At 53.3% G+C, this 13,154-nt stretch overlaps 1 protein-coding gene across 2 annotated transcripts in view; it reads left to right on the top strand.

Moving 5' to 3' along the window:
• The window catches only part of CABLES1 (Cdk5 and Abl enzyme substrate 1), a 96,650-nt gene that overhangs the window by 48,970 nt on the left and 34,526 nt on the right, over positions 1-13,154 (top strand). The window contains exon 4 of one of the 2 annotated variants that reach the window (XM_075533156.1): positions 11,952-12,029. The exons of the other annotated variant lie outside the window; for it this stretch is intronic. Coding sequence (XP_075389271.1) covers positions 11,952-12,029 — 78 coding nt within the window. The remainder of the gene's footprint in view (positions 1-11,951; positions 12,030-13,154) is intronic. 2 annotated transcript variants of the gene reach the window in all.

Here is a 13,154-nt window from a genome sequence, read left to right as displayed (position 1 = left end):
CTGCAGTTTGATGGCGCAGAGCACTCTCTCCCGCCTGGGCCACATCGACAGTTACAGTCTTTAAAAGCTGGGTTTCTGGAAGTCCGTCCTATTTTCAAAAGCAGGGCAGGGATTTGATCTTATGTCTGTTGCCGTGGTTCCTGGTTAGCAACGCGGAAACAGTCTTCGGTTATTCCTCAGGTAGCAACTCGTGTGCTCTTATGTTAAATGGAGCGCATCCAGTTGGCTTACATAGCTTCGATCTGCTAAACAGAATGCTCAGAATTCCCCTCTTAACGCCTTAGCCCTCTCACTGCCTGTCACTGAGGACGATTGGGCCCCATTCGCTTACCCACACCTATTGCTCCTATTGAAGTCAGCCTTCCACACCATATTTTTAATATAACTATGCCTCACTTATTTGCATCTATGTTCTGTCTGTAAACTCTCTGTCAAATAAGCAGAGAAACGCTTTTAATTCCTAAGTAAGATCAATGACAAAGCCAAAGAAAGGCACCCAATTGCACCCCTCCAGATGTGCTCTAGGACGGAAAGGCAGAGTGCTCCTTGGCACGGCTGGCTGGTGAGAGGATTAGTTCGAGGACTTGGAGGAGGAGCGGGATTCCCCAGGGACCTGCACAGCCCATGCCCAGGCACGCCCTGACCGGGGAGCCACAGAACCAGTCAGGGGAGCATGCAGTCGCTTGCCTCTTTGCTGGGGGTGGTGGGGGGGCCGGTTCTCAGAGAGAACCAAGATGGGCGGCTAGTTTATTAGAAGATCTGAGGTATGAGATTCGGAGCAGGAAAGACGCCCAGGAACTGCAGGCACCGAGAGACGTAGCCAGTCGTGCTGCCCCCGCCCAGAGCCGGCTTTGCTATGTGAGAAGGGGACGGGCCTGGAGATGCTGCCCTGCTGCGCCCTGCTCTATTGGCCAGACTGGACTGAAAGAAACCAGAGGAAGTCAGAAAGAAAGACGGCCATTTCTGAGGTGACAGACGGAAGCTGTGGTCCAGAGCCTGGTGGAGGGCAGGATGTAGCCCAGCCTGTGAAGAGAGGAAAGGAGAATCGCCCCCCACGCCTCGGAGGGCTCGGGATGTTTGCATGAGTCATCCACCCAAGGACGGATGGTGTGATGCCCGGAGACCTCAGGGTCCCACCTCAGGTGCACGACCTGCCTGTGCCGCACCCACAGGAGAGGAGCGAAGGCCTGCAGCGAGGAATCCAGCCTCTCGGCTCAGGTGTACCTCCCCTCGCAGGAGCCTGGTTTACGGGGAAGTCTGGGGCCTCATGGGAGGCTTTGACATTCTGGGATGAAAGCGGGACGGCCTGCGTGTCTAGGTGGTGTTCTGCCCTTTCTTGTCCCCAGAGAAGAGACTGAAATGGAGCTGTGGAGATGAGAGTATGCCCTTCCCCAGCCCCCGAGTCCCCACCTCCCCCCACCAACCCACCCACACACCTACACCTACACCTACACCCTCCCAGGCCAAGCGCCTTGGTCAGTGCCTGTCCCACAGTGGCCGTGCCAGATCCCGAGACCCCTTGTGATGGCCCCTGGCTGTTCTCCCCGCTCCTCAAAGGCTCTGCTTGGAGACTCCCCCCTCCGTAGGCCCACTGAATGAATGGTGGGTAAAGGCTCCTGCAGTGAGGAGCACTCTGGCTCCCAGCCTCGGCAGGGATGAGGGTGTCATTCCGAGAACAGGTGGGGAGCAGCCATGGTGAGAACACAGGTTTGAGGCACAATTCTGAAACGTGGTTAGGGGCTGTCAAGCCCATTCTGACTGATCGTGACCCTGTGTACAACGCAAAGCAACACCGCCCGGTCCCTGCCCTCCTCATACCAGTGCTGTGTCCGAGCAGCTTATTGAAGCCACCGTGTCAGTGCATGGTCTGTGGGCATGGTCATCGGGTGTCCCTGAGTTAATTTCAACCCGTAGTGGCCCCGTGTGACGGAGAAGAACTGCCTCGGGGCGGGGGGGGGGGAGGGTTGTCTTCTGGGCTGTAACCTCCTGGGGAGGAAATCAGCAGGTCTCTTTCCCTCGGAGCTGCAGGGTAGGTTTGACCCGCCAACCCTGCCACTAGCAGCCAATCACTTTACCTTTGCACCGCCACCGTTCCGCCACAATTTCTATCGCAAATGTAACAAGTGCAAAAATAAACAGCAGAAAAGATGGATCTGGAAATCAGTAGCTAAAGAGACAAGTGTAAAGAATGACTTCAGCAGGCTTGGGAGACTGGCGCGAGGGAAGCTGACACGCAGCGTGCACTGAAGATTGTTCAACAGAGGAGAAAGGCCTGTGACGGCAGCCACGAGGGCGTTTGAAAGTCCGCTCGGAAGAGGACGGGATGGACGGTGAGCTTCTTGGAGTGGACAGCACAGCATCAGCAGATGTCCCCGTGGCTCGCCGGCTTTTAGCTGCATCAGCACCTGTCTGGGGGTGGGGTGGGGTGTAGTATAGCCTCACTAGAAGGAAGAACCAAAATCTCGTGCTGGGTCATGTAGGCACTCGGGAGATATCTGTGGACTACATGAACGGAGAGACCATTTGAAAGACTTCCCTGCTGTGGGACTAGAGTCCAGGGAATGGAATTGTAAACCATCTAGAAAGTACCACGGTCAAAGGCCTGGAGACAAAAGTCGATGGGTGGTTAACAGGCTAGGCGAGCATCAGTAGTAGAAGGGACAGAGAAACTGGGAGGAGTCGAAATGTAACACCCCCCCTTCTAATTTACAGTCCCTTTTCTAAAAGTTGATTGATCATAGGGACTGAGGGGAGAAGGGCACTGAGAAATACTGTTTTAGGGGAGCTGAGCTGCTGTCTGGGGCAGTGAGAAGCCTCTGGAAGTGGGGGGCGGGGCTAGCTGCGCAACCCAGAGAACGGAATGTCACTAAATTGTGAAGTTTCGTTAAATGGTAACTGTTTGGTTGCATATCTTTTGTCACGCGAGAAAACCAACATGGGGAACAGCAGACATGCTCCAGCTCATGGCTGGCAAATGCTGCCTTCCGAAGGGAGGTGATTTCGCTGGCAGGATCCCGGGATAGACGGTGAAGCAGATGGGTTGGGAGCTCCCGGGAAAGAGCGTGGCAGTTGCAGGCAGTCAGCGTGTGTTCGCGTAGAAATAAAAGCCATGTTAAATTAAGTCCGCTTCCTTATTGAGGGAATAACCAGATCAGCAAAGTAACGGGAGGCCGTAGACATCACCCTTCTTGATTTCAGCAGGCCGTGAGCCTGTGGCTCGGTACAGCAAGCCCCCTGGACAGCATGGGGGGAAGCAGGTTTGGTGATGGGGAAGCTGGGGAGACTGCAGTGGCCGACTGACCCTGAGAGCTGACCATCACCAGCCTGAGGGGGCGTCTAGGTGGACCGGCATGTTTTTATTTATTCTATTGAGCACCGTCTCCTCTGTCGTGTGTGACAGTGACTGGTGTGGAGGCCAGTAGGCACCATTGCCCACCACGCAGAAGGCCAGAAGCAGGGCCAGTAGGAGAGGGGGCGAGCACTTCAGACAACGGCTGAGAATCAGTTACCCCACAGCTGGCTGTGTTAGACCCAGTTCAGTGACATAGCAAGGAGCGTGGAGGCGTGCAGCGTGGGTAGACCGTGAAGTGCAGCATAGGAGAGACGTCTCAGTTTTATGTCAAAAACATCTTGGCATTTAGGTGGACGGTGTGCTCCGTAAAAGCTAATCGTGTGTTGTAAGTATGGAGAGAGCACATTTAGCTCGTCCCAACAGAAACAACCCACTGCCATCGCCTGAGGGCAACTCACAGAGACCCTATAGGACGGAGCAAACCTGAGCTGCTTCCCCTGCTGTGTTTCTGTACAGGAGCAGACAGACATCTCCTTCCCCCACCCAGCAAGGCTGGTGGGTTGAAACCACCCGTTTTGTGGTTAGCAGCCCCCTGCTTAGCCCACAGCTCCGCCGGGGCTTCTGAAACACGTCCTCCTTGCTCCTGGCCAAGATTGCGCCATCTGTGGCCTTGCAGCGAGCGTGTGTGCCCTGTTAAGACATTCCGTTTGCTTTCGGATGGCAGGTTCACACGACGCATAGTGGGAGCAGCCGGGTCTTCTCGGGTCAGATCTCCTAGAAGCACTTAGGTTTGAATAGCCGTTTTGCTGGAAGGAGCTGTGTGCTTCTAGACAGAGGATGCCTGCGAACACAGTTCCTTGACTGGACACAGAAGGCAGGATGCATGTGTTGCATCTGTTCCGCAGAAACTTACTAGCTACCTTCTCTCTGCCAGGTCTGTGTTCAGTACTGAGGAGGGTGGATCCAAAGACCAAGGTGGTGCTTCAAGGAGGGAAGTCTAGCTGGGGTAGGCACACAGCCAACAGCTGAGTGAACAACGTGGGCTGGAGAAGCCCTGTGAGCCCCTTTGAAGGAGGTGAGGGAGCGGGCCTTGTGGCTGTCCCTGCAGAGCTGAGCAGCAGGGTTGGTGGAGTCGGGTTGGTGGAGCCGCAGCTGCAGAGAGAGCCTGAGGAGGAATGCTGTCCAGGGGCCAGAGGAACTGTAGGAAAGCTATTGTTGATGGAAGAAGGAGGAGACAAGACCTGAGAAAGCAGGGAGGTGGGGGGTGAGGACAGGAGCATGGGAGGGTCCTGGGCAGAAGGAGGACAGGATCCAGCTTGCATTTGAACAGAGTTATCTGATCCACAATTAAACTCATTCTTCATATTAAAAATTTCATGGATACGTGTGCTGTTGTCTAAAAGACAACATAGCATGGGGGGGGGCTTCAAAAAGTTCATGGAAAAATCTTATTCTTGGTTAATTCCCTTGTTCTACAAAGTTGTTTTTTTTTTAATGTGGATGGACCTGGTGATATGAGTTCACTATTGTATGTGAATATATATATATATATATATATATATATATATATATATATATATATATATATATATATATATATATATATATAAAGAGAAAGATGTTCCTACCAAAGGGAACAGACTGGTGTTTCCCTATCTTCATGGTTCGATATGAATGGATTTCTTTTTATATGAGGTCCAGAAAAGGTCCCTAAAACACTGTTCACCAGCGTAGGGGCCAGTCTTTCCTCAGGGCAGGAAGTAAAATGAGTCTCTGAAATGAGCCCTTGAACTTCCTGTGAGGGAGCTGTGTGGCTGTCTCGTGGCTGCCACTCAGCTGGTCACCAGCCTGCCTCCGTGCTGGGAGAGGAGGTTAGACGGAAAAGCAGACAAATCCCAGGCCTCGGGGATAGGCTGGATCCTTGACAGCGACGAGTGGTCATGGATTTCACGGACCATGGTCTGCGCACACCCACTTTGGCTTTCGTGCTAGCCAGCGGAGCAGATTCATCGGAGCGACCGCCTCTCCCAACACCGGTGTCCAGTGACCCTCCTGGTCTTGTTGGTAAAGAACCTTTGCCACTTCCTGGCATTCTTCGGCATGTGCCCCCGTGGCAAAGAGGTGTGCTCCTCCCCCAGGCACACAGCCCATGTGGGTGTTCTCAGCTACGAGTGGTGGCCGTCGTGTGCCCTGTCCATAAGCACCCGAGTCCTGGGACAGCTTTGAGATTCACTCTGAAGAAACGGGGATGTTGTCGTGAAAGGACTGAGCTCTCTCTCCCTTTTGGAGGAATTGCCAAAGAGATTTAACGAGGTGAACTAGAACGCTTGCTCTTTAAAAGGTGAACTCTAGTCAAACATAAACGCTTATGTGAGAGTTTATTTAGCACCCTTTCAAAGTAGAGAGATAGAACGTGTGGTAACGGATCCGTGTGCAGCCTTTCCTTTACCCGCCGACCGTTTCGGAGGGCCGGTGGGAGGACGTCATTGCTGTGAAGTGCCGTCAGGTCCGCTCCAGCTCACAGCCACACACAGTCGTTGCGTCCGGGAGCTCATCCGGGCCAGTCTCTCAGCCATTTGGAGTTTTAAAAGCGAGCTGGAAGAAATGGAACATTTCCAAAGGTTAAATCATCTGGTTGCCCACTCTGGACTGGCCTTCTGAAAGGAAGAAAGACACTAGTTCCTTCCACCCCTGGACTGAACCCATCTGATTGGTAGATGTTGAACGTCTTCTGAAAGGCACCGTCCAAGATCAGCCCCTCCCAAGCCTGCTTTCCCACTTAGGGCATGTCTTCTCATTGAAGGACGAGAATTCAGTGGAGGGAGCATCCTTACGCATGTCAGCATGAGTGCTTAGAACCAATTGTCAGTGACACTTCGGGGTGAAGGATCCCAACCTTCATCTGTGCTCCCTGTTTGAGAGTTCGCAAGCAAAGGAGAACTAGGGGCACAGGTTAGATCAATGAGATTGATAGGCAGATATTCAATGCCATTGCCATTGAATCTGTTCTGACTCATATTGACTTTATATGACAGGGTAGAAATGCCCCTTCAGTTTCTGACACTGTAACTGGAGCAGATTGCCTCATCTTTTTCCCAACCTGAAGTGGCTGGTGGGTTTGAACTGCTGACCTTGGCAATTAGCAGCCCACCTTGTAACCTACAAGCCTACCGTGGCTCCTTTGGTAGACAGATAGATAATGTGCGTGCATGCATGGGTATGTGGAGAGAGGGAGAGAGGTTGTCATTTACATCAAAGTATTGGCCCATACAATTGTGGGAGCTAGACAGTCTAAGTTCTAGAGGTCAGATAGAAAGAGCGCAGAGACAAGAGAGCAGTAGTTGGGTCGATGGGTCAAAACACTCTCTAAGGAACCCACCTTCCCCTGGTTAATTTATTGCATTGCATTACATTGCTTTACCTTGTAGATGGTGACTACATCATATGAGATTAGTTTGCCTGTGGAATAGCCATTAACCTAGTGTTTGGTCAAACCACTGCGTACGATAGCCTAGCTAAGCCAAGTTGACACGTACAGTTAAATCACAGTTCCAAAGCAGCCTCGTCTTCCACTGAAGTGCCCCCCTAGAGCTGTTTGCAAGTATGAGTGGTGGGGGGAAGAGAGAGCACCCTTCAGAGCTCAGGAGGCAGGAGGATAGGTCAGCCCAGCCTCCCCAGCTTTTTACAAAATATGTAAGTTGTCCCAGCTTTTTGTGTGCCTGCGGAAAGCTTTATAGAGAGATTATTTTCACTCACAAGCAACTGTGCCTCTTGTGTAACTGCGTTGCTGTAGAGCTCAGGGTCCCTAAGTTCTTGTTGCCTCTTTCCAACCAGTCGGAGTCACAGGAAGCAGAATAGGTCAGCAAGGGATGAAGAACTGTTTTAGATTGGGCAGAACTTTCCCTTGGTGGTTGTGTTTGGAGACAGGGCCTGGAAGCCCAGTGCACGCCAGTCTGTGCTCCTCTGGTGCGCTCCGGGAAGGAAGCTGGCCGTTCCAACTTCACAGACTGCTGGACGAGGGCCAGGGAGCCTTAAGAGGTGACTTCCTGACGTCTACAATGCCACGCTTACCTTGTGTCCTCCTCCTTCCCTGACTCTCCTGAGGCCGTTGTGAGCTCTCCCATAAGGCCAGGCCCTTTGCCTGGAGCAGTTCATGCAGGCAGTGGTGGTGATGGTGGTGATATGAAGACAAACACCCCTAGGGTGTTGTGTGTTTTGTGAAGGAGCCCTGGTGATGTGTGAACTAGGTACTGAGCTGCTAACTACGAGGGAGGTTGGCGGTTCAATCCTGCCAGCCATTCCATGCTGTCTGTCTCCCCTAACGAGTTAGTCTCAGAAACTAGGTCGGGTCACTGTGAGCCAGAATGAACTTGAAAGCAGTGGATTTGGTTATTTGGTGTTAGTATGTTTGTAAGCTCTGCAAGCGCACCATCCCTCTCTCCCACGCCCCACGCTGCCCTGTGTCCACTCCTTGCTCTGCTGGCTGTGCTCTGATGCCCTGCGTGGCTTCACACATCCCTGACACGCTTCTCTTCATTCTGGTGTGTGCGTCCCCTGCCCTCACCTGCCCTCACCCCCTCACCTCCAGATGAGCCCCTGCTATGCCGGCCCCGCCCCGCCACTCCTTCTGTTTCCTGGTTCAGTCTGTCTCCATAGTTCCACATCCTTGTCCCAAATTCTCTCTTCTGGAACCTTCTCTCCATCCCACCCAGGCCCGGGGGGCTCCCCAGAGAGCGATCTTGGAACCCCTGCTCTTCTCTGCTTTTGCCCTTGTACTCACGTGACGCATGTCTAACGGGGAGCGAACATTTCCTCAGGAGGGAAAACACCCGCCCCTTCAATGGCTGATGAGTTTTTCTAGAAAGGAAACTAGAACAATTTACCTTTTGTTTTTCTTTTCAATTCTCAGTATCTCACTGCTAGCTCTAGCTCATGAGAGAGAGAGATGCCAAATTGTCTTTGTTTCTGCTTTTAAGAGAGCATGAAGTGTCTCGGGAGGCGGGCGGCGCGTGGCTCTGGCAGGTGCTGTGCCTTCAGCTTTTATTATTTCCATTTGCCTCCCAACGTCAGTCCTGGCAGACTTCCTTGCACATGGCAGCCATAGCCCCTTCTGAGCAGGTGACTGGGGCCCCAAGGAAGGCGGTGAAGACTGTGACCAACCCCCAACATCCGTGCAGACAGCTCCAGAGTCTGGGCAGTGTGTTTCTTCAGAGGGGCTCCACCCGACCCCGCCTGGGGAACCCCAGGCCTGCCGCCCTCCAGCGCTGCGTGCCTTCAGTCCCGTGCTCACCCAACACGGTTGCTAATGTGACTTTCTTACCTTGGCCTTTTGAAGTTGGCTGCTTGTTTGTACGTTCTTAAGATAATATTCGACTTATAAACGTAATATTCCAGCTGGAAGCAACCCAGCATTCTCACATCCAACCGAGGTGTCTCAGAGCACGAAGCTAGTGTTTGGCGGAAGGTTGGGAATGGTGTAGACACCGCCCCGCCAGCACTGGATGTGGATCGTGGAAGTTACATCAATGAATGAGCCCCATGGATTGCAGGCAACAGGGCAGCCCCTGTGCACCATCTGGTTCTCCAAGCGGTTGAGTTAGTCTGGGTACTTTAGAGAAACAAATCCACAGAAACTCATGTATAAGAGTTTTTTATACAAAGGTTAAGTGCACATCAAGAAAACATCCCAACCCAGTGCTGCCCTAACCCACAAGTCCAACATTAACTTATATGTCCAACACCAATCCACAAAATCCTCCTCCATCTCACACACAATGATGCCAACTGTAGGAGGAAAGCCAAGTCAGTGAATGTGTAAGCATCTCAGCGCTGGCAGGGGTCTCCACACGGCTGCTCCAGCACCCAGGGCTGCATCAGGGTAGGTCCATGTGGCTTCTCCTCTGGGATGCCTTGCAGGAAGTGAGCATTTCCAGCTGAAGCAAGAAACTGGCTAAGGCAACTGCACCCTGGTCCGACCATCAGAAAGCAAGAGACCCAAGAACTCGAAAGGCGAGGCTCACTGAACCATTTATCCCTCTGCCCTTCAATTAACCCAACATGTGTTTATCAGCCAGGTTGGCACAATAAACTAGCTACCTCAGTGGTGAAATGGCTATCCTGCCCAGAAGTCTGGAAATGCGTACCTACCTCAAGGTGACTTGGAAGAAAGGCCTGATGATACCCATCCAAATGGTCCCAGCCTTCAAGACTCACTGGAGCAGCTCTGCTCCACACACCTGGCGTCACCGTCACTAGACATCGGCTTGATGCAGCTGGTGCGTCCCCGGAAACACAGAAACTCTGTGATCCGAAGCCTCGGGAGAGACTGTTTTTAGCCCCATGATAAAACAGCTCCACAAAGAAGCGAGTCTGATGGCGGTGCAGCTGCAGAGGGCACGCTGTGCTCCCCAGAAGAACTTGGGAGACACCATGTACCCGGACGGGTAGTACTTTTCCCTGGCTGGGTTTTCCTTCTGAGGGCAGATGTTTACATGGAAATATGACCTTTAATTCCTCAGAGACCCAGTCTCTGCCCTGGTTTCCCGCCCTGACTCTGCAGACAGTGGAGTCCATGAGCCCGCTGGACCCGAGAATGGACAGCCCCGTGCCCTAAGATGCCAGCTGTGCCCTTGCCTCTTCCCGCCCCCAGCTCCCCCTCCCTTTCTCTGTTGCAGATGTGGGGTGACAATGAGGAGTTACAGGGATGCAGGCGGGGGGACACACGATGGTTGAAGAACCTCTGTCCATCTAGAAGGGGCCCAAGCTGAGCGTTGGTGGGGTAATAGAGCTAGCTCCACGTGGCTTCAGCAGGTCTGATGTCAGGCTCTCGTAACCCGTCTCCTTCAGGCCCTGGGACTATGTCTGGTGACCTCAGAGCACGTTGGACAGCCACACTCGCTAGGAGACATGGGTGAAGGAAGCCTTCCATGGTAGAGTGCCACCCACTCACTCACTCACTGCCATCAAGTCGATGCCAATTCATAGCAACCCTATAGGACAAGCTGGAACTGCCCCTGTGAGTTCCCAAGACTCACCGTGTACGGGAGTAGAAAGGCCCGTCTTTCTCCCATGGAGCAGCGGGTGGTTTCAAACTACTGACCTTTCGCATCATAGCTCTCGTGTAACACTGGACCACTGGGCTCCTCTGGCACCGTGCAGGGTGCTGTTTATGCATGGTGTGTAAACCTCTTGTGTGCATAGTCACACAGGGCCAGACTTGGACCCAATCCTGAGTGAAGCCAACAGCAGTGATTGGGGCCCCCACTCAGATCCTGTTGACCAGACTCACTACGGCATCATGGGATCCCTCTTCTCACACTGTGCCTCATCAGTCCTGGCACTGGCTTAATTAAGGGGATGGGCCTGGGCGGTGCTGTGCTGCAAGCAATGCTGCTGGCCCTGGGGGTGAGGGGGAGTCCAGGGAGGAGCCCTGCTGGGACTTAGGAGGATGTGACCAGGATTCGTTGCTGCCCTTGGTGCCCACTCTGGACAGGTGTGGGCCTTGTGGTGGTCCTTGCTGCAGCAGGAAGGGTTCTCCACGGAGACAGACCCTACAGGAGAAGCAGCGTAGCTAGCCAGCAAGTTCCCCAATGTGCTGCGGTAGCTAATGCAGACAACCGCAGTGGCATGTGAAGGACTGGGCTGGCGGACAGAAGGTGGAATACTGCTGGTTCTCAGCACGGATGAATGATAACCGAGCCAGGATGTGGGGACTGGGAGTGTTGCAACTGGAGAGGCAGAGAGAGCCTGGTTTTCCATGCCAGGGAACCTGACATTCCTTGAGGGGCGTAGGCAAGCACCATCATCTCCTTAAAGGCAAGATCTCCAACTCCAAATCTGGATGCACCACCAGTTTGGTTCTTTGCCTCTAGTTTGAGCGTGACAATTGGGGACAGGAGGGACAACAAGCGCAAGTTCCCTATCTGATTTGTATTGACATTAACCTAACCCCCGGCATGCTCTCCTTTCCCCATTTTTTTTCTCTTCAGCAATTCCCTTTGGCAAAAGTTACCCTCTATGCCAAGTTAAGTATATTTGAGAGTTTTTGTTTAAAATGTTTTACGTGTCCCTTGATTGCCTAAGAGCATCATACAGAACTATTCCTAGAAGCATCTTTACAGTAGGAACAAGCGCTAAGACTGATTATGTAATTGCCCCCTAATTTATTCCCTGAAATCTGTGAGCGTATAAAAAACGTGAGGTTTTTTTAAAAGGCAAAAAAACACAAGAGCCTCCTGGCAGGAGTATCACTCCTGCGCCCCCGGCTGTGGTGGGGTTTACTACAGAGCAGAGATGGGTGTTTCCAGTGGGGCGGGACTGGGAGCCCAGCCCTGGCCACCTGGACTCCAGGTTGTGGCTCCTCCAGGGTTCACGCCGTGCACACCACACGCCTCCCCGAGCTGGGTCCGTGTGCTCCGCAGGGAGCCTCGCTGGGACCACTCACACGGAGACGGCGGGTGGTCGCGGGCGGCAGCCTGGTCTCGCTCCTGGAGCGGGCTGCCCACCCTCTGGCAGAGGAGGCGGCGGAGTGTGTCCATTCTGCTCAGGAGTCTGTGAATGCTTAATGGCTTTTCCTTTTTTTTGATTTGAGTTTTTGTATTTAGTTTGTTTCTTTGTTGTTCTTTTGTTTTGTTTTGTTTCCTTTTTGTTTGTTTTTTAGAATAGTCCTTATCAGTGGCAGAAGATCCTTCTGTAGTATCTTTTCAGTGCTGCCGTACCGTGACAGTACCCCAGCCGGGTATGTATATCCATGCATGCTGCGTCGTCATTCCCCGGGGCACCAAGTGGTGGCGCCGGTGCACGGGATGGGGTCGCCCTTGCCCGTTGTCCACAGTGTGCCTTGCTGTGACCCCTCGCGCTTGCTATGCGTGGGAAGCGGAGAGGCAAAAAGCCCTCCGCTTTCTTGTCAGCCATAACGCTTCCTTGTCGAAGGGCACGTGTGTGTGTCTCCTCTCCACAACGCCTGCTGTCTCTGAACGTGTGCTTAGTCACCTCTGCCCATATTGCGAAACAAGAGCAACACGGGTACCCCACGTCCCCTGGGGCCACGTCCACTTTGGGAGAAAGGTAGGTCAGGAAAGAAAGGAGACCAAGCCGTGTGGCCACCCCACTGCCTTACATTGGGCTTGGGGTCAGGGATCTGACCAGCAAGCTGGAGCTGCCGCCACCGACAGACAAAGATACCTGGGATAGATTAGCTACAGACCAGAAGGCCACTGGCCACTCTGCGACAAGCCCCTCATTTCACGACAGTAGGTCTTGAGGGCCGGTTCTTGCGAGCCCTCTGCTCACTGCCATCCCCAGGCTGAGCCCGGTTCCTCATTGGAGCCTCAGCTCCCTTGCCTTCTTCAATTCCCCTGCATCAGGGCTGGTCCCCCGGGGTGCAGTGGGTGCCTACGCCCGTGCTGTGGAGGCAGCTCCTGGCCCAGCTGTGTCCACGTCGAGCCAGCTCCATGTGCTGTGCTGGGGCAGGTGCTGGAAAGAAGTGGATCACCAGGCTTTTCTTTGGAGGCACCTCTGGGTAGACCCCACCCACCGACCTTTGGGTTCGCAGCCACGTGTGTTGGACATTTATCACACCCGTTGTAGGATTGTGTAGGAAGCCAGCCGTGACCTCTGCTCACTGACTGCTGAATGGCTTTCCCATTCATGTGGAAATCAAAACACCGCCCCATACTTCATGCCCCTCCTAGGGCCCCTGTCCTGACTCTCAGTGTATTCATCTTTCGCCATCTTTCATGAGTTCTGCCCCTCTGGTTCCCGCTCGTCCGCTCCTCCCTTTCCCTTCTCCATGCGTCAGACTTCAGGCCTGCTCAGTGCATGGTGGTCTTCACACATGTTCCAGACCATCAGTCCATGGGAC

This window comes from Tenrec ecaudatus, chromosome 15 (genome assembly GCF_050624435.1).
Source record: "Tenrec ecaudatus isolate mTenEca1 chromosome 15, mTenEca1.hap1, whole genome shotgun sequence".
Classification (NCBI taxonomy): Eukaryota; Metazoa; Chordata; class Mammalia; order Afrosoricida; family Tenrecidae; genus Tenrec; species Tenrec ecaudatus.
Note: the sequence above shows the minus strand (reverse complement) of the source record. Positions and strands in the feature narration are given on the sequence as shown.